The sequence below is a fragment of the Rana temporaria genome, chromosome 3, assembly GCF_905171775.1.
Source record: "Rana temporaria chromosome 3, aRanTem1.1, whole genome shotgun sequence".
NCBI classification, from domain to species: Eukaryota; Metazoa; Chordata; class Amphibia; order Anura; family Ranidae; genus Rana; species Rana temporaria.
Window position 1 is genome coordinate 146,347,484 of NC_053491.1, and position 19,748 is coordinate 146,367,231.

General features: G+C 40.8%; 1 protein-coding gene across 8 annotated transcripts in view; it reads right to left on the bottom strand.

Moving 5' to 3' along the window:
• Nucleotides 1-19,748, bottom strand: part of CELSR1 (cadherin EGF LAG seven-pass G-type receptor 1) — a 219,262-nt gene that overhangs the window by 28,518 nt on the left and 170,996 nt on the right. For all 8 annotated transcript variants that reach the window (XM_040343639.1, XM_040343636.1, XM_040343634.1 and 5 more), the window contains exons 17-24: nt 16,343-16,437; nt 13,654-13,863; nt 12,134-12,317; nt 8,571-8,714; nt 3,520-3,709; nt 2,959-3,126; nt 1,906-2,032; nt 477-677 (exon numbers count right to left, since the gene is read on the bottom strand). In XM_040343639.1, the coding sequence (XP_040199573.1) occupies nt 477-677; nt 1,906-2,032; nt 2,959-3,126; nt 3,520-3,709; nt 8,571-8,714; nt 12,134-12,317; nt 13,654-13,863; nt 16,343-16,437 (1,319 nt within the window). The remainder of the gene's footprint in view (nt 1-476; nt 678-1,905; nt 2,033-2,958; nt 3,127-3,519; nt 3,710-8,570; nt 8,715-12,133; nt 12,318-13,653; nt 13,864-16,342; nt 16,438-19,748) is intronic.

The window sequence follows — 19,748 nt, forward strand, 5'->3', positions numbered from 1 at the left end:
CTAGCGGCCAGCGTAGTATTGCATTTAGGATCCGACGGTGTAAGTGACTTACACCAGTCGGATCCTAGCCTAATTCTGGCGTATCTTGTTTTGAGAATACAAAACAATGATAAGCCGGCGGGATTTTCGAATTACGCCGGTGTACCGGCGTAATTCTTTTGAGAATCTGGCCCTTGGAGTTTCTAATCCTCCCCATCACAGTTGGTAATGTGCCAAGGACATTTTCCCCAGCCGCTGTGCACCCGTTAAGGGGGAGAAAGGGTAAGAGGAGGAATGCATGCAGTACCATGTACATATGTTCATCTGCCCCAGGGCTGCCTAATCTACTAATTGAGTGCTGCAAAAGGGAACTTTGTAGAGAACGTTATAACAACAAATACAAAGAACGGTATTACATATGAAAAATATGGAAATGTTCATAAACAGCAGACAGTGAAAGACTGCCAAGAGGCCATATACATTTTCTTCCCACTTACTGGATTTTCAGTCTGATTGATTCCAATAAGGAAGACCAGCTCAGAGAAGAAGAGGGCAGCCACCAGGTTTTTGTGGATATTATGAATGTTGGAACGCAGAGTTCTGATGATAACCAATAGGATGAAAGTCAACAACAGAGCCACCAGTGAGACTGACACAGAGGTATATGTGATAATCTTCAGAGGTAGAACTTCACCATTCTGCCATCAAGAGAAGTTGTATGTCACTTTAATTTCATAAACCGTTACAAACATTAACAGATCAATCTGAATGCAGACATTTCTAAAGTGCATAAATATTAATAAACCATTGTTCTTTACAACTGTCATAATCTTTTATCTTTAAGCAAAGTGAAAACTATCTGAGCTTCCACAACCTAAATCACCAATTAAAAAATAAAATCATACAGGTATACAAAATGACCACAGAGCCTAGAGCGGCACGGCAGCCCCTACTTTCCTTACACCCTCACATGCAATCCTTCAAGTGACATTCACCCTAATTAAGAGAATAGTCTCTTATCACACCATTGTAACATGCATTGTATACAGTTCCGCTTACATCTTTTTTTATAATCAGTAAGCGGTATATAAGGCTTACATGATGATCACACTTTTTTAAATAATCAGTATAGCTAATGGGAAAGCCTGTGGTCAGAATCAATGTTGTAAAAGGAATAATGTGTAGACATGTTTAGTCCAAACTCCAAATCTAGTATTTCCAACATCTTTTTGGGATACAATGGTCACTGACATGAGAAGGCTGGGAAAATGCAGCATGCTAAACACCCCAAAAGGTGTGAACAGTCCCATTGGATGCCAATTGTTTGTAGTAAGCATTGACACCAAGGCTACTTTCGCATTGGGGCAAGGGGGGCGTTGGCGGCAAAGCAACGCAAATTTTAGCGGCGCTTTACTGCTGTAAACGTGTTTTTTTTTTCGGACGATAGCGGGGTGCTTTTAACCCCCACTAGCGGACGAATAAAGGGTTTAAAGCGCCCGCAAAGCACCTCTCCCAAAGCACTTTGCAGGCGCTTCGGCAGCAGTGCCCATTGATTTCAATGGCAGGGGCGGTGGAGGAGCGTTGTATACACTGCTCCCGCACCACCCATAAGATGCTGCGAGATGTGCGAGAGCCCCAGTGTGAAAGCACTCGGGCTCGCACACTGGGGCTGCAGGGAAGGCGCTTTACAGGTGTCATTTTTAGCCCAAATGCTCCTGAAAAACACTCCCCAGTGTAAAAAGGGGTCTCTCTCAGAATATCCAAGTATACAGTACATTCGACTTATAGTTTTCTTTGTGTCTACCCTGGGCAATATCTACTACAACTTCAGAAAAAAAAAATGTATGCAGCTTTCTATTTATTATAGGCAAACTCATAGAAAAGGACAATATTTTAAACTGTAGATATATCTTCTCCTTAGCTTACCTCTCGTTTGGAAATATCCATCAAAACAGCAAAGCTGGTCATATGATTGCACTGACAGGTCACATGACTTTTATTCCTGGAAAGCAGGTCACAGCCTTTAGAAGACCATCCTCCAACGCCTCCAGCTCTGTGTGAACAGAAATTGATAACTCCACAAATACCACGCTTGCAAAAATAAAAAAACACTGATAAAAAGGTTTTCTCCAAGCAACAAAAACCCTCTAAGCTTTTGAAAGGCATCCCAAACAGCTGCTAGAGGGCCGGGACCTTAATGGGGGGGGGGGGGGGGGGGGGTGATAAGAAGCACTGGGCATCTCCAATCAGCTTAAACATGCAAAATTGAAAGCTCAGCTTATTGCTGCTGTCACTTGCAAACAAAGAGCCACCAGAGGAATTATTCTACTACTAGTGTCATCTGCTGGGCTCTGCATCAGGGGTTCATTAGTCAGAGCCTGGCAGAAGATGTGATGTTGAAAGTGTTTCTCTGCCAGCTCTTTGTATAAATGAGGACAGCAGTGATTGGCTGAGCTGCCACTTCAGCTGGTGGGGGGGGGGGGGTCCCCTAAAGCAAGCGATATTCACACTGCTCCTTCTCAGCAACACAGTATTAAAAAGAAAAGTGGCTTTGAAGTCCGTGTCTAAGGGCCTGTATAATACACACTCCTGACTGCCGCACCTTACATAATCCTGACCCCTGTACTGTGCCCTGGGATGTATTGTTACACCTGACCCACTCTGTACTATAGGTTGTACACTACATACTCCTGGCCACTGCAATTTGAATGCCTGGCTGTACAATACATTCTCCTTACCATTGCACAATAATATCACAGACATGTCCTTATCAGCCCTTTGTCATCTGCCATGGTAGTTTAGAGTGTCATACAATGCTGTGTTTTTTTCCCCTCTATTGGAGGCCCATTAAAATCTTTCTATGGGGCCCTGTGATTTCTACATAGAGTAAGGCAATGTTTACCCCCTCACAAAACCATAAGACTTGTCATTTTCTGCAAGCTGTAATTAATAAAGCAACAATAAAATTTAGAACCTTACATGATGGAGTGGTTCCAGAAGACACACACAGGTTTGGTTCTCTCCTCAGTCTCTAACATTGTATATTCCAGGATGATGGGGCTGTCTAGTTGTGGTGGTAGCAGCTCACCTTCATTGTGCACAGATGCACTTACAATAGGTGTATTAATGACGGGACGATTGGGCACTCTGTAAGAAATTACAACATGTACCAAATTATTTTAGCAGTGTAATTATAGAAACATCCTGTGCCTAGAACAATCAGTCAAAGGAAGAAATTCGGATTTCAGCTAGTCTGGAAATAGGCAGAGAGCAGAGAAGTGAGAGCTTATCTAGTATAATGTATACCCTCAGAGTCACCAACTACGTGCATGTAGTCTTTAGTGCTAATGAATATTTGGCATATATGTCAATAACTTGGTGCAAGGTAAATTTTTCCCATTGTCCTTACCTAGGAAATCAGCAAAATTAGCTATTTTTTTTTTTAAATATTTTTACAAACAGTGTTTCTGTGCAGCAATTTGGATGGAGTTTATGCTGTGAATTAGAATAAGACAGACTATGGAGAGTTCACTTAAGTACCTCAGACTTCTGCGGTCAGGATCGTAGTTTTCTGGCAAAAGCTGTCCCAAAGAGCGGTAAACAATCACTAAAGCAACTGCATGCTGGTTCCAGGAATCCGGCTGCCTTTTTTTCCTCTTAGACAGACGAGAGTCATATTCATCCTCACTGCTAGGATAATTCTGATTTGATGGTTTCATTGTAGGCAGAGCTATTAAAAAAAAAAAAACAAGTAAAGTTTCAGGGTAGGCAACACCGCCCCTTTAAGTCAAATAAAAAGGGGGAGATTTAGTAAAACAGAATCTGACCAGCTGTGCATAGTAACCATACAGCCTCTAGGTTATAGGACAGGTTCACACAGGTATGACACGACTGTTATACGACTGTCATCCTACTTTGCCCTGCGACATCGGTCTTACTTCCATCCGACTTGAATGAACAGGATAAGATTTTGCTCTGACTTTGAGATAGTCAGACTTGTCCTTTGACCAATAAAAACAAACAATCCCAGTGTGACCTAAAATTCTTTTCACTGCTGCTGTAATCACCAAGTCAGATGGTTAGGACAAGGATCCGACTCTGATCCGACTTCAATGATATTGAACGGGCTGAAAACGCAACAAAGTTGGACCAAAGTAGTGCAGGAACCTTTTTTAAAGTCGGACTTGTTTCAGACCAGCTAGGACGGGGCTCTCATAGGGAACCATTGATTTGTACACATCATGCAACATCTGCTCTCAAAGTCAAAGGGCATGGTGAACCGGGACTTGGCTCTCGTTCACACTGAACACGGGTTTGAAATTGTGCGAGTTCAGCTGAATTCGTACGATTTCAAACACACTTTTCAGTACGAGTTCGGGGGTGACTTGAAAGACTTCTGTGCGGGTTCATGCACAGACAACTATTGAAATTGCCCCCGAAGTCGACAAGAGTAGTGCAGGAGCTACTTTTGGAAATTGGTGCGGCGCCACAAAGTTGGGATCGCACCGTTTGGGACAGTGCCGTTGCCGGCAATAGGCTGCGAATTTGACATGTCAAATTACTCTTATTGTCAAAGCTTAAGCGAACAGCTTATTGGTTACTATGCACAGTTGCATCAGATTCTGTGTGCACCAGTTTTAGTAGATCTTCCCCATTGTCTTGAAATCAGATTAGCTTTAAAAGTGTTATTCTGCATTGCATACAGAATGTAAAATGTTATGGCCAATAAATAAAATACAGCCTCAGCTGGCCAATAAAGTCATGCAATGAATCTTTAAACATCTAATAAAACTGCCATGTTTTCCCTCTCCAAATCTTGAACCTAGGTTCACATTGGAGCAATTTGGCATGCAATTTGACATGTCAAATCACAACCCTGCGGCAATTGCCCCATCCAAATTTGCATTTGCGGCGCTGCACCGATTCCCAAAAGCACTTTCTGTACTACTTTTGGTGACTTTGGGGTGCGATTTGTATAGATATCTGTGCAGCAACTCGCACAGATGTCTGTGAAATCGCCCCCGAATTCGGGACTGACATGCGGGTATGAAATCGTGCAAGTTCAGCTGAACTCGAACTATTTCAATAACGCGGTCAGTGGGAACCTGGGCTAAAATAAATCTGCTAAAAAAAGTTATTTGTGCAACAAGTGCTTACAGCAGAATATTCAGATGATACTAGACACAGTAAATGCAAATCCTGTCATCTACTGCCTTACAGCTAGCATGATAACCGTGTCTTCAGAAATATACAGCATTTACAATGTGCTGCAGAACTTACAAAATAACTACTACAAAAGAGTGCAGTAAATTTACGCAAACTGTAAATGTGCAACGAACTTCAAAAATGTCAAGTATTTGAAAAATCACCCAAATCTGAGATTTTACTTTCAGCAGGTGACATGAGCTAAATCACTCGCTGGCTTCAATGACAAGCCCACCACCACGTCCATTGCCTTTCTCACCAAGAATTTTCACATAACCCATTACATAAGGACAGGTCTGAGTCTGGTTTATGCAGAAGAAATAATATGAGTAAATTGAGAGCCTACTGTAATGTCCAGCAAAAGGTCTCACCACTGAGGTTCAAAAAACAATTAGCCAAAACAGAAGTATCAGTTTTGGGAGGATTGCATTTACAGTTAGCCTGGGTTCACACCGCCCATGACTTTCACGCGACTTTGAAAGTCGGACCCCAGCGTGACTTCGGCACGACTTACATATGACTTCTTTAACAGAGGTCAATGCAAGTCATACCAAAGTCGGACCAAAGTTGTGCAGGAACCTTTTCCAAGTTGGAGAAACGCAAGTCATACCGATTAGAATGGTTCCATTGCACTGAATGGGGTCTGACTTCTGATACGAGTGCTACAAAGTCAGGGTGATATCCACATCAGTGTGAACTGGGCTTCAAAGTGGTTCTAAAGGCATTCTATGCATTAAGGTAAAAAAAACCTCTGTGTGCAGCTCCCTCCAAACACTGCTTATACTTACCTGAGCCCGATGTCGGTCCAGCTCTTTGCACCAGACTGCTCTCTCTCTCTCCTCACTGGCTGACACAGCAGTGGGAGACACAGGCTCCTGCTGCTGTCAATCACAGCTAGTGAAGAGGGAGCAGGGAGTGGGGTCGAGATGCACTGTGTGTGTGTGTGTATTGACACACACAGTCATGCAGGCTCGTTCCTGAGATGCGCTCTGTGTCCATTGGACTCAGCAGAGGGGAAGCAGCCAGGGGCACCCAGAAAAGGAGCTGTCCATTGGGCAGAGCAAGCCAAGTAAACTATGTGTGCTATTTTTGTTTTTCATTTTACCTTTGCAAACACGTCGAACTTTTGAATTTAGCTATGATTTTTTTATAAACTGCACATAATGATAACATTTAGTTTTTTTTCGTTATTTTGATAGCAACCTACTCTACATTTCCAGAAGATAGAATAAAAGGTGGTAGAATTCACACAGTACAAGATATTCCATCTTTTAGATGCTGTGTTTACAGGAGATGCCTTTATGTCCTTGTCTACCTTTTCTATAAAGTGTATACCATTACTTGTAAACAATCAAGTGCAATCGTGCAACTGCAAACCATTCACTTTAATAATTGTATTTATTTTTCACCAAATTGTACCTTTAATTTATTTTTATTTTTTCCAATGGTATCAACCTATTCTTTTGTATTCACCTGCTGGAAATAGCAAATGTATGTCACACCCACCACTTATTATCTAGTGACATTTATTCCCTATAGCGCCCCCTATCACCTTATCAAACAATCAAGTGTAACTCATTTTATTCTGATTAAATAGATTACATGATAAAAACCCAAAGAATGAAACTTAACATTTGAAGGTCTAGTCCAGGCTTTCTTATAAACATGGAGGAAGCCTTCAAAGGACTTTCCGGGTTCAGGGAACCTCTGCTAATAATAACTCTATTTATTACTATTATTTAAAGTGGGGTTTGCAACACCGCGCCGTCATCAAATGAACGCAATGGAAATACAGTACAGACCAAAAGTTTGGACACACCTTCTCATTCAAAGAGTTTTCTTTATTTTCATGACTATGAAAATTGTAGATTCACACTGAAGGCATCAAATCTATGAATTAACACATGTGGAATTATACATAACAAAAAAGTGTGAAACAACTGAAAATATATTTCATATTCTAGGTTCTTCAAAGTAGCCACCTTTTGCTTTGATTACTGCTTTGCACACTCTTGGCATTCTCTTGATGAGCTTCAAGAGGTAGTGACCTGGCGCAGCACCCCATCACTCTCCTTCTTGGTCAAATAGCCCTTACACAGCCTGGAAGTGTGTTTGGGGTCACTGTCCTGTTGAAAAATAAATGATGGTCCAACTAAACGCAAACCGGATGGAATAGCATGCCGCTGCAAGATGCTGTGGTAGCCATGCTGGTTCAGTATGCCTTCAATTTTGAATAAATCCCCAACAGTGTCACCAGCAAAGCACCCCCACACCATCACACCTCCTCCTCCATGCTTCACGGTGGGAACCAGGCATGTAGAGTACATCCGTTCACCTTTTCTGCGTCGCACAAAGACACGGGGGTTGGAACCAAAGATCTCAAGTTTGGACTCATCAGACCAAAGCACAGATTTCCACTGGTCTAATGTCCATTCCTTGTGTTCTTTGCCTTTCTTTAGCAGTGGTTTTCTAGCAGATATTCTACCATGAATGCCTGATTCACACAGTCTCCTCTTAACAGTACTAGAGATGTGTCTGCTGCAAAAGGTTGGTACTTTGAAGAACCTAGAATATGAAATATATTTTCAGTTGTTTCACACTTTTTTGTTTTGTATAATTCCACATGTGTTAATTCATAGTTTTGATGCCTTCAGTGAGAATCTACAATTTTCATAGTCATGAAAATAAAGAAAACTCTTTGAATGAGAAGGTGTGTCCAAACTTTTGGTCTGTACTGTATATGACTAAATAAAGCTATAAAACAGAAAACAAGAGCTGTAACTTCTGTGCCCTGAAGAACTGCATTATTTGTAAGTGAGTGGCAACCCTATAAACTAAACCAATCTAAAGGGAAAAACTACCTTGGGACACTACTGCTAGTCTTGTGGGTGTGAACAGTAACAGTAACACAAAACTGGTTCCCAACCAGTGGCTTGTGAGCCACATGCAGCTCTCTGCAACTTATTATTTTGCAGTGGGAATCACATGTAGAAAGTGGTTTATGGCCAGCATTACATTATTACCAAGCATGAATATATAGAATTTCTGGACAGAGCACGGAATAGATGCTAAACCCAAAAATTATTAAATTGCAGCCCACCAAATTCTTAGATATACATTTCTTTGAGGTTTCCTGTAAATTAGAACAACCATGCAACATCTTAGCAGTTTTTTTTATTACATGTATATTTACACAGTGCCCCCCCCCCCCCTCTCAGAGAAATAGAAGAAGAATGGGTGCTAATCTAGAAAACTACTCGAAGAACAAAAGAAGCATATTAACGAAGATATGGAAGAAGGTATGGAGGATGATTGTAAAACACACAAATAGCATTATGTATCATTAAGGCATCAGCTTTGAAACACAAAACACTATGGTAATTTACCTTTTCTTTCTAGAGGTTTAAACAAAGCGTCAGGGAACTGAACTGATGACTGCAAATCCTTTGGATAATCTTCATATATAGTATTAAACTCAGGTACTTTGGCTCCACTGAAATTAGCCTTGTCAAATATGTCTACGGCAATGACTGATGGACAGAATGTACAGAAAAAAAAATGCATGGATTAGATCAACGCATTATGAGAGTTCAATTATTTTACAGTTTCACAGGTCCCCACCCTTAAAGAAGAACAAAAAAAAAAGTAATTCTAAATAGATCTATATTAGGCTGGGGTGTGTATATATATATATATATATATATATATATATGTGTGTGTGTGTGTGTGTGTGTGTGTGTGTTTTAACTCCTCAAAGACATTAATGCTGTTTACACATCATGTCACATTAACAGTTAAAACCTCAAAAGTCCCGAGTTTGAGTTTAAGTCCAGGAGTATTGAGCAACGACATGTTGAAAGCAAACTTGACCATGCTTCAGAACGTCCAAAGCTGTAAATGTGTTGCCTTTTAGAGTCACTGGGAAATATAAAAACCATCTGACATACAAAAGTGTAACATTTAACATTTTTCATTTTCCATAATATTGCCGCATTATGCGGTCGTTTTAATGATCTACATAAAACCCTAAAACTTTGAATTTTTTTTCTATGGTTTATTAAAATTACAAAAAGTTTCTGTGAGGAATGAAAGTTGATTCTAGGCCAGCATGATAGTTCACCCCTTTTTAAATGCACGTGAACATAAAACCTGATAGATTGTGAGACGAATAACATAATTTTAACCAGCTCACAAATAAATACACGATTACAGGTGGGCATCAATGCTTGTCATTTTCCCCCCCAATCTATACAAAAGGCAGACAAATAGCATTGGTAGTATATAGAAATCATTCTCTGTGTAACTCTTCTATGGTGAACACTCCCTTATGTAATAAAATTAATCATGAATAAGCTCTTAGGTTGTTCATGAGTCACACAGAGTAAAATGGCATTTAAAACACAAATTCTGAGAATGGTGGAACTACTAGAGTCTCAATATTCATACTGTGGTAAATGGCAAAATCAGATTTTTAGACCCTGGTAACCTTTACCTTGAAATAACATATTGCTCATTCAACAACTATTGAGAGCTCATCCACAAAGCTTATGGCCACACACGCTGTGGTAACAAGCATTATCTTTCATCTCATCTACCATTAAGTTGACCTGTATGAGGACTTGGGTGGGCAGGGCACAAAAATGCAACATGCACAAAGGTTTTCTTAAAATATCATAGTAGTGGGAACAGGTGCTATAGAAAGAATACATTTTTGTTCACCCAACAAAGAAAAGAAATTAAAATGCACCTGGCGTGAAGGAAAGGAGCCCTTTTGTTGGTGGCCCTCCAGATGTTGCAGAACTACAAGTCCCATGAGGCATTGCAAGTCGCTAAACAGGCATGACTCCCAAAGGCAAATTCATGATAGGACTTGTATTTCCACAACAGCTGGAAGGCCACACGTTCATCACTCTTGCTAGACATTCCAGTAACATAAAAAATTGCCTAATTCAAGTTCTGGAAAACTTCTAATACAAATGAACACCTAGAAGGCTGAACACACCTTTAAATCTAGCAAGCTTGTACCTTTAATCTAAATATTGCAGAACACTTGCTTGGATCTCTTACTTATATTCAGGGTTTAGGTCACATTACTTTATATTTAGGGCATCCTTTGCAAGTACACCCTTCCCTAATCCTGTTTCCTATAGCATATCCTATGGAGGGCAGTAACCGATGACCGTCTATTCATAAAAAAAAAAAAGTTAAAATCATGAGATAGGTGGTTGTTATGGGTTAGACCACAGGGGGTTGATTTACTAAAACTGGATAGTGCAAAATCTTGTGCAGTTCTGCATAAAAATCAACCAGCTTCCATTTTTTTTCCCCCAAAGCTTTATTAACCACTTGCCGTCGCCGCACCGTCATTATACGTCCACAAGGTGGCTCTCCTAGGCGAGACCACGTAAATGGACGTCCTGCCTTTTAGCCGCCACTAGGGGCGCACGTGCGCCGCCGGAGGCGCGCGCGCGCGCCCCCCGCTCGCCCCCGACTCCCGTGCGTGTGCCCGGCGGGCGCGATCGCCGCCGGGCACACGCGATCGCTCGGTACAGAGCGGGGAACGGGAGCTGTGTGTGTAAACACACAGCTCTCGTTCCTGTCAGCAGGGGAAATGCTGATTTTCTGTTCATACACTGTATGAACAGAAGATCAGTGTTTCCCCTAGTGAGGCCACCCCCCCCCCCACAGTAAGAACACGCCCAGGCATACTTAACCCCTTCCCCGCCCCCTAGTGTTAACCCCTTCACTGCCAGTGGCATTTTTATAGTAATCTAATGCATTTTTATAGCACTGATCGCTATAAAAATGCCAATGGTGCCAAAAATGTGTCAAAAATGTCCGAAGTGTCCCCCATAATGTCGCAATACCGAAAAAAAAATCGCTGATCGCCGCCATTACTAGTAAAAAAAAATATTAATAAAAATGCCATAAAAATACCCCCTATTTTGTAAACGCTATAACTTTTGCGCAAACCAATCAATAAACGCTTATTGCGATTTTTTTTTACGAAAAATATGAAGAAGAATACGTATCGGCCTAAACTGAGAAAAAAATGTTTTTTTATATATTTTTGGGGGATATTTATTACAGCAAAAAGTAAAAAATATTCATTTTTTTCAAAATTGTCGTTCTATTTTTGTTTATAGCGCAAAAAATAAAAAACGCAGAGGTGATCAAATACCACCAAAAGAAAGCTCTATTTGTGGGAAAAAAAGGACGCCAATTTTGTTTGGGAGCCACGTCGCACGACCGCGCAATTGTCTGTTAAAGCGACGCAGTCCCGAATCGCAAAAAGTACTCTGGTCTTTGGGCAGCAATATGGTCCGGGGGGTAAGTGGTTAAACAAACAAGCTGATGTTAAAAACCGATTGGCTACCATGCACAGTTGCACCAGATTTTGCACTCTCCAGTGTTCATAAATCAACTCCACAGTCATTTCTCTTTGGACTGTCTTGCTAAATCCTAAGACATCTATGATTGCTGAATGCTCTAGCTATTAAGTGTGTATTCACAGTTGAGAATGAACCCTGCCAGAAATTATATGGGAGAACTCTGGCAGGGGTTCTTGTGATTAGCTGCGAGTAGGAACCCCCATTAAAAGCCAAGGGAGGCTGCCGGCTCTCATAGCTAATCGCACCCACTCGCTTGTATACACTTCCTACTGAGATCACATGCGAGTGATCACCCTTGGATGTAGACTGCATACATCCAGGGCCAATCACTCACATGCAATTGTAGAATAAATGATTTTGGCAGCCGCCCACTCACAACTAACCGAAGGATTCTCGCAGCTATTCGCACACAAGGTGCGCCCTCAATCTCTAACCATATTTTGGTCACATACAACACTGGAAGAAAACAAACTCTTTTGTACCATAGGTGGTATAGGACCCCTAGCACTAAAAACTGCCACAGTTTTCCAAAGTAGTATTTTAAGGCAGCTACTCACTAATATTTTTGGTGACAATGACAAAAGGCTTCATATAGGTCTTTTTCATGTTCCTGGCCACATTGTTGGCATATTCTTCATAGTGCTTTAGCAGATAGGCAGTGCCCCCTTCAGTTCTTTGAATGTGGTCCCAGTGCTCTTTGTTGCTGAAATCAAGTATTGCGCTGCCTGCATGGATGACATTCTGTAGAAGGATCAAAATTTAAAGCAAATATGAGAAAAATATTTTAATAACAATAAAAGATCAAAAATAAAAATGATTCAAAGACTATATTACTGAGTTCATTGATCTGTACAATGTTATTTATACCAAAAATTTGTATGACCAGCTCACCGAGTGTTGCATAATGGATATCTTGGTAACAAATTACATTCCCAACTAGTAATCCTTTAAGGTAGCTTTTCATTGGTAACTCTTAGCCAAGTTCAGAGATTACGGTAATTATTAAACTAGAAACCCAACACTGCTTTGGCTTCAAATCTCAGTGCTGTTATAAAATTAGGGCTCAGTTTCCAAAACTTTCAGTTGAGTGAGAGGGGCTTAAAAGCCAGAGGCAACAGATACATTAACCTTTCTTCAAGGAAGGTTGATGATCTTCAGATATCATCAGTCAACAATCCATATTCTCTTTGACTGGCATATTTCACTATTTACTGTTCGAACAGGGATTAGTTACCATAATTACATTTTTTTTGCCAAAAGTTTCCACAAAAAAAAAAAAAAAAAAAAAAAAAAAGGATTACCTAGAGTTAGTGTCTCCTGGAAAAAAAATGTTTTATTATTCCCAATTTACTTGCCAAACATGAAGCACAGTAACTCCTCCAGATATTTTTCTACATTTTTAATAGAGTGGAACAGTGTCATTTTCTGTACTTGTGACACCAGGAGAAGAAATGACTGGATGCGGTCAGAACCATAAGCCACAGACAGCAATAAAAACAAATAATCAATCACCCTTTTTCACTCTGCCCTAATCAAGGTAAGAATATAACTGGCTAAAGTTAGGCTTTAAAAGAGAAGTACGGACTTTAAAAAAAAAAAAAAAAAAAACATTCAACCCAATGCTGCATCTGTCCCTTGCCACCTATGCAGTGAGAACTGAGCAATCAAACACTGCTGATCGCTCAGTTCTCCCCCATCTGTCAGTCACCGGCTCTCCGCTCTGCTCCCCTAGCACTGGGCTGTGGGGAGGGAGAGAGCAGCTGAGAGCTTGAGCCAGCTGCCAGTCCAGGCATCGGTGTGTGTACTGACCATATGGTTGGGATCTTTTCAGAGCATGGACTGGCTGTGAGACATCAGCCGGCAGCAGGCTTTAGACCTAAAGGAGAAGTATAGGAAAAATCGCTTTCGCCACACTTCTTCCTTAAGGCTTTCATTCATTGATTCACTGGTAAATTGTTTGGCTATTTGTCCTTTTATATATCGGTTGATAATCCATCACTCAACATAACATTCAATGTTTTGCCAAAAAGTGTGTGCGCTCATGTCCTCAGCAGATCAGTACACAGTCAGAACATACCTCATTAAATTCCACATCCCTTGTAGCAGCCAAGTCAAAGCCTTGTTGCTGGCTCTCATACTGCAGTACCCTCACAAGCATCTGATAGCTAGTTCTGATGTCATTGCCATAGAAGGTCCTTGTGTGGTTGGTGGCATTTTGCAGGACTTTAGCGATTTCAATGGATTTTAAGCCATTCAAACTGGTCTCATTTCGGTGAAGCTTTTCATTCTGTAGAACACATAAAAACAAAAAAGAGGCATTATAAAGGTTTCCAACTTTATTTATGAATGAATGAATGAATGAATGAATGAATGAATGAAAAACTTATATAGCATGGCACATGCGAACTGAATCGCCTCTGGGCGCTTGATGTTTCGTGTCTCATGACATCAAAAGAGCAGAGTTTTAATCTGTCTTCTGAAAGTCAGGTGGTTTTCCTCCAACTGAACGCTGGTTGGTAAAGCGTTCCATAGTCTCGGACCTTGAAAAGCATAGTAAAGCTATATAACACATACTGTAGCTAGAAATGCATGGCCATATATGCAGCTCTCAACATGATCTAAATAATGGTTTTATATTTGTGTTTTAATGTTTTATATTACTTTCATGTTGTTTTTCTGTAAGCTGTGCAGAAGCAGCTATCAAAATGTTGGCATTACCTGTACAAATACTTGTAGGCATACCACAAAATGTATGGGTGTTGTGCAATATAAAAGAGGTACAACAGAAGACAAGCACAGGATTCCAGACATTCATTAGCAAAGTGTGTTTGTAGAGCTGAGTACACATGCTTCAAACTGTCCTAAACGAGAATAAGAATCGCTTTACAGCATATCTACTATTGCCCAGTCCCAGACTCAGATTGGCCTGTTAGATAATTACAACATCTACACATGGGTTCCAAGCCTCTGTAATACCCACCTTTAAAAGAAGCAGTGGTTACAATAGACATACATATGCTGCCATTTATTTGCTATGATGCTGAAATTAATTGGTTGCTACAAATACGACTTAGGGATATATTTATAAATGTTTTCATGCAAAATTCACACAATTTTTTGTTTTCAGTTTACTCCAAATAAAAAATACTCTGGGGGAAAAAAAATGTGTTTTAACCACTTCCCGCCCGCCCGCCGGCCATCATATGACATCCTTGACTTTGTGCAGGGATATCTGAATGATGCCTGCAGCTACAGGCATCATTCAGATATCATATTTTTCAGCCGGCGATTCTCTACACCATAAGAATGATCATAGAGGCTGTTCCACCTCTTGATCATTCTTATGGCAGGCGAAAAGGGGACGTCCCCCCCTCCTGTCGCCCTCTGGTGCTTCTTCCAACTCACCGATACGATCGAAGCCACGGTCGTTTTTTTTTTTATTATTATTTCAGGCTTCCCAGCCTAGAGGTGAGATGTGGGGTCTTATTGACCCCTTATCGCACTGTAAAGAGAACCCTGTCATGCTATATTCCTATTACAAGGGATGTTTACATTCCTTGTAATAGGAATAAAAGTGATCAAAACATTTATTTTTGGGGGAAAACGTGTCAAACTAAAATAAAGTAAAATTAACAATAAAAAAAATATATAAAAACGGTGTTCCAACCACACGTGAGGTATCACTGCAAACGTTAGATCGAGAGCAATAATTTTGGCCCTAAACCTCTTCTCCAACTAAAAAGATGTAACCAGTAAAAATATTTAAAGCGTCACCAGGGTATTTTTTTAAGTAGCGAAGTTTGGCGCCATTCCACAAGCGTGTGCAATTTTAAAGGGTGACATGTTGGGTATCTATTTACTCGGCGTAACTTCATCTTTTATATTATGCAAAAACATTGGGCTAACTTTAATGTTTTTTTTTTTTTTTTAAGCACAAATCGTTTTATTTCCAAAAAAAGGTGTTCGAAAAATTGCTGTGCAAATACCATGCACGATAAAAAGCAACGACCGCCATTGTATTCTCTAGGGTCTTTGCTAAAAAAGCACATATAATGTTTTGGGGTTCCATGTCATTTTCTAGCAAATAAATGATTTTTCCAGAATGCCTGAAGGTGCTCCCTGCATGTTGGGTCTCTGTATGTGGCCAGGCTGTGTAAAAGTCTCACACATGTGGTATCGCCATACTTTTTGGTATTGGTATTTGTGGTATCATCAGTCTTTTTTCTTTTATAGCGCAAAAAATAAAAAACCCAACAGTGATTAAATACCACCAAAAGAAAGCTCCATTTGTGGGCAAAAAAAGGACAAAAAATTAATTTGGGTACAGTGTTGTATGACAAGTAGTTGTCATTCAAAATGTGAGAGCACCAAAAGCTAAAATTTGGTCTGGTTATTAAGGTGGTTTAAGTGCCCAGTTGTCAAGTAGTTAAAATGAAGAAGTAAAGCTGTCAGTAATATGGAAGGGCACAGTTGGGCATGCATTAGCTGGTAAAACATTAGTTTTACTCTTATTTATTGCCAGAGCATTTGGGGAAAAGCTGCATTGGGTTTCCTAGCCTTATAATATCACATGTGTGGCTGTCAAAAAAGAATAATGTCTAATCCCTCTTCCTCAGTAAAATACACAATAGTCTCCATTTTGGTTAGTAGCACTTTGTGGAATCTGATGCATCTCAGTTCTGTACTGTGTGTTCTGAGCAGCAAAGAGAGCAAGCCTGTGATGTTAAAATGGATCCGGTGTTTGGGCAGCTTAGTAAAGCTCTTACCAGAGTTTTCAGTTCCAAGAAGGTCAGTGTGGTGCAGTTGAAGAGTTCAGGAGGAAGCCAGCCTTTTTCCTCACTGCAGTGTCGGATCGCGTTGCCTACAGAGAAAAAAATGCATGTAAATTTCAAATCAGACCTCATCACAGCCATGCTATTTCTATGTACTTCATACTCCAGAAACCAAACAATTTAGCTGTGTATAGTGTACTTATAAGTAAAATGATCATAAAAAAATATATATACACGGACATAGATATTATATTATGCACTTCGTACATAATATTGTGCTCTGCTGTATCTGTTAATTTGCCTCTCTTAATACAAGAAAAATACTTTGCTCGCTTTGGAAACCGCAGCTTGACATTGCATACCATTATTAAAGCTTATGATCTACCAAAACCCCCAGATCCTTCTCCACCATGGATTCCTCCAGTTGTGCTCCCCCTAGTATGTATGATGCATGCACATTCTCAGCTCCCAAGTGCATAACTTTACATTTATTTCTAAATGTTATGTTGCAATTGTGTGCACTGAACTACACCTGCAACTTGTACTGGTGCCAGTGACTACAAAACACTGTTGTGTGCCCGATAACAATACAATTATTTGGGTCTCTTCTTCTTCTTCAGACTGGAGTGGAAGCAAGCATTTTACACAGTAGAACCATCACAAAGAAAGAGCAGAGAGTGTTCATGCATCCACTTCCTTGAATACTTCAACACTTGTAAAGTGTTGCGCAGGTCTTATTATATGTAGGGATTCTGACATTGTACTATTATTATATGGTCTTCTGGATACTGATACTGAATGTGAGCCTACAGATATTGTACTGGAATTGTTACTATGTTTTTTGGACACTGTACTTGGGTTCCACCAAGTGGTATTTCTCATAACAAAATCAGACTATATGTGGGCTAGTTATTTTGTGCAATTCGGGTTTTATAAACGCATATTATTAAAGAAGCAAAGTCAAATGTTAGATATTTTGCTTTCTAATAGGAAACAAATGGTCTCATAATTCAGCTTGAGTTTATATACCTTGTCTCATAGTGATTTACATTTAACTAATTGGATGGTGCTTTCTAACACAGAGCTAATGGAATGTATCAGTGATCTGCTAAGTCACTACCCAAGCCTAGAGCCTTCTGGGGATGTCATGTTTTATGTGTTACCGGAGTGTGTGCAAAGCTACTGGGCCCAAACCAACCATCTCCTATCAGTGGCATATTTAGAGGAGTGTGGTGATAAATGGAAAGTTATGCATTTGGGGGGCTAAGAATATGCATGCATCATACATACTAGGAGGAGAGCAGCTGGGGGAGTCAATGGTGGAAAAGGATCTGGTAGATCATAGGATTAAAGTGGTTGCAAACCCATACAGATAACTTTAACCTACAGGTAAGCCTAGAATAAGGCCCCATACACGCGGGAGGATTTATCCGCGGATACGGTCCAGCGGACCGTTTCCGCGGATAAATCCTCTCGAGGATTTCAGCAGATTTTAATGCGATGGAGTGTACTCACCATCGCATTGAAATCCGCGCCGAAATCCTCTGGCGATGACGTGTCGCGCCGTCGCCGCGATTATGACGTGGCGACGTGCGCGACGCTGTCATATAAGGAATTCCACGCATGCGTCGAATCATTACGACGCATGCGGGGGATCCCTTCGGACGGATGGATCCGGTGAGTCTGTACAGACCAGCGGATCCATCCGTTGGGATGGACTCCAGCAGATGGATATGTTCTGCATGTCAGCAAATATTCGATCTGCTGGAATCCATCCCAGGGGAGATATATCCGCGGAAAAAGATCCGCTGGCGTGTACACACCATAGGATCTATCCGCTGAAACCCATTTGCTGGGTTTTATCTGCGGATGGATTCTATGGTGTGTACGGGGCCTAAGACTTACCTGTAAGGTGCAACAAATATCTCCTAAACCTACACGGTTTAAGAGATATTTGCAGAAAAGACTGCTCCGATGTCTACGGCGCAGGCGCACTAAGCGTGCCGTTAGTGAGGGCGATCGTGCCGTCACTGACGGATGCCACGCGCATGCGCAGGAGTGACTTAATTGCAGCTCCGGCCAATCACAGCAAAAAAACTCGGGTATCAATGGCGGAGGCGAGAAATTAGTCGCTTCGAGGGCTTCGATCTCAGGTAAGTAATTCATAATGAGCTGGTATGCTATGCATACTAGCTCATTATGCCTTTCTCTTGCAGGGGTGTGTTTTTAAAGAAAGGGTTTACTTCCTCTTTAATAATAACATGCAATGCCAAACAGCGGTTTCCAAAGCGAGCAAAATCTTTTCTTGTATTACGAGAGGTATAGACTCCAGAGAGACAGATATAATTTCCCCCTGTACAAATCATTAGTAAGCCCCCATCTGGAATATGCAGTTCCGTTTTGGGCACCAGTTCTCAAAATGGACATTGGGGAACTGGAGAAAGTGCAAAGAAGGGCAACCAAACTAATAAGAGGCATGGAGGAGCTCAGCTATGAGGAAAGATTAGAGGAACTGAATTTACTCGCTCTTGAAAGGGAGATTAAGGGGGGGGGGGGGGGGGAGATATGATCAACGTGTACAAATACATAAGTGGTCAATATAGTGAACTTGGTGTTGAGTTATTTACTTTAAGGTCATCACAGGGGACAAGGGGGCACTCTTTATGTCTGGAGGAAAGGATATTTAATCTCTAAATACAAAAAAAAGCTTCTTCACAGTAAAAGTTGTGAAAATGTGGAATATACTCCCTCAAGAGCTGGTTCTGACTAGCTCAGTGAATCATTTCTAAAAAGCCTGGATTCACATAATATTAACTGGATTTGAATATTTATAGGTAAAGTTGATCCAGGAAATAATCGATTGCCTCTTACCTGTTGTTTAGGTAGATTTCCACCTCTTTATGGTTGCCTACCACTGGTTTAGTGTATGACTAGACCTATTACTGGCCTCCTCAGGGTCAAGAACATGCACCTCTGTCCAATGGATTTTCTTGTTATCATACACACAATTCTAACTCATTGGAAAACGTATTTATGGATACGTAAGGGGGATAAATGAGCAGAATCACATATGCAGATCTGGCTTCTGCAGAGGACTGAGGCGAAGTCACAGCGCTCCAACGAATATTTGTCGACATTGAGCTATATTAACAGTTATCACGATTGGGGGATCTAGTCCCATTTATGGTCAGCCTTACACTTGGGAAATTCCTTTCCTCATCTGTAAACGTAGGTTATTCCTACATCAATTAAACCAAGTATACAAGCTCTTCTTACTTTAAAGTGGTTGTAAACCCACTTTTTTTACTTTTACCTACAGATAAGCCTATAATAAGGCTTACCTGTAGGCAAGGAGAATATCTCCTAAACCTACACGGTTTAGGAGATATTCCCCTCGCAA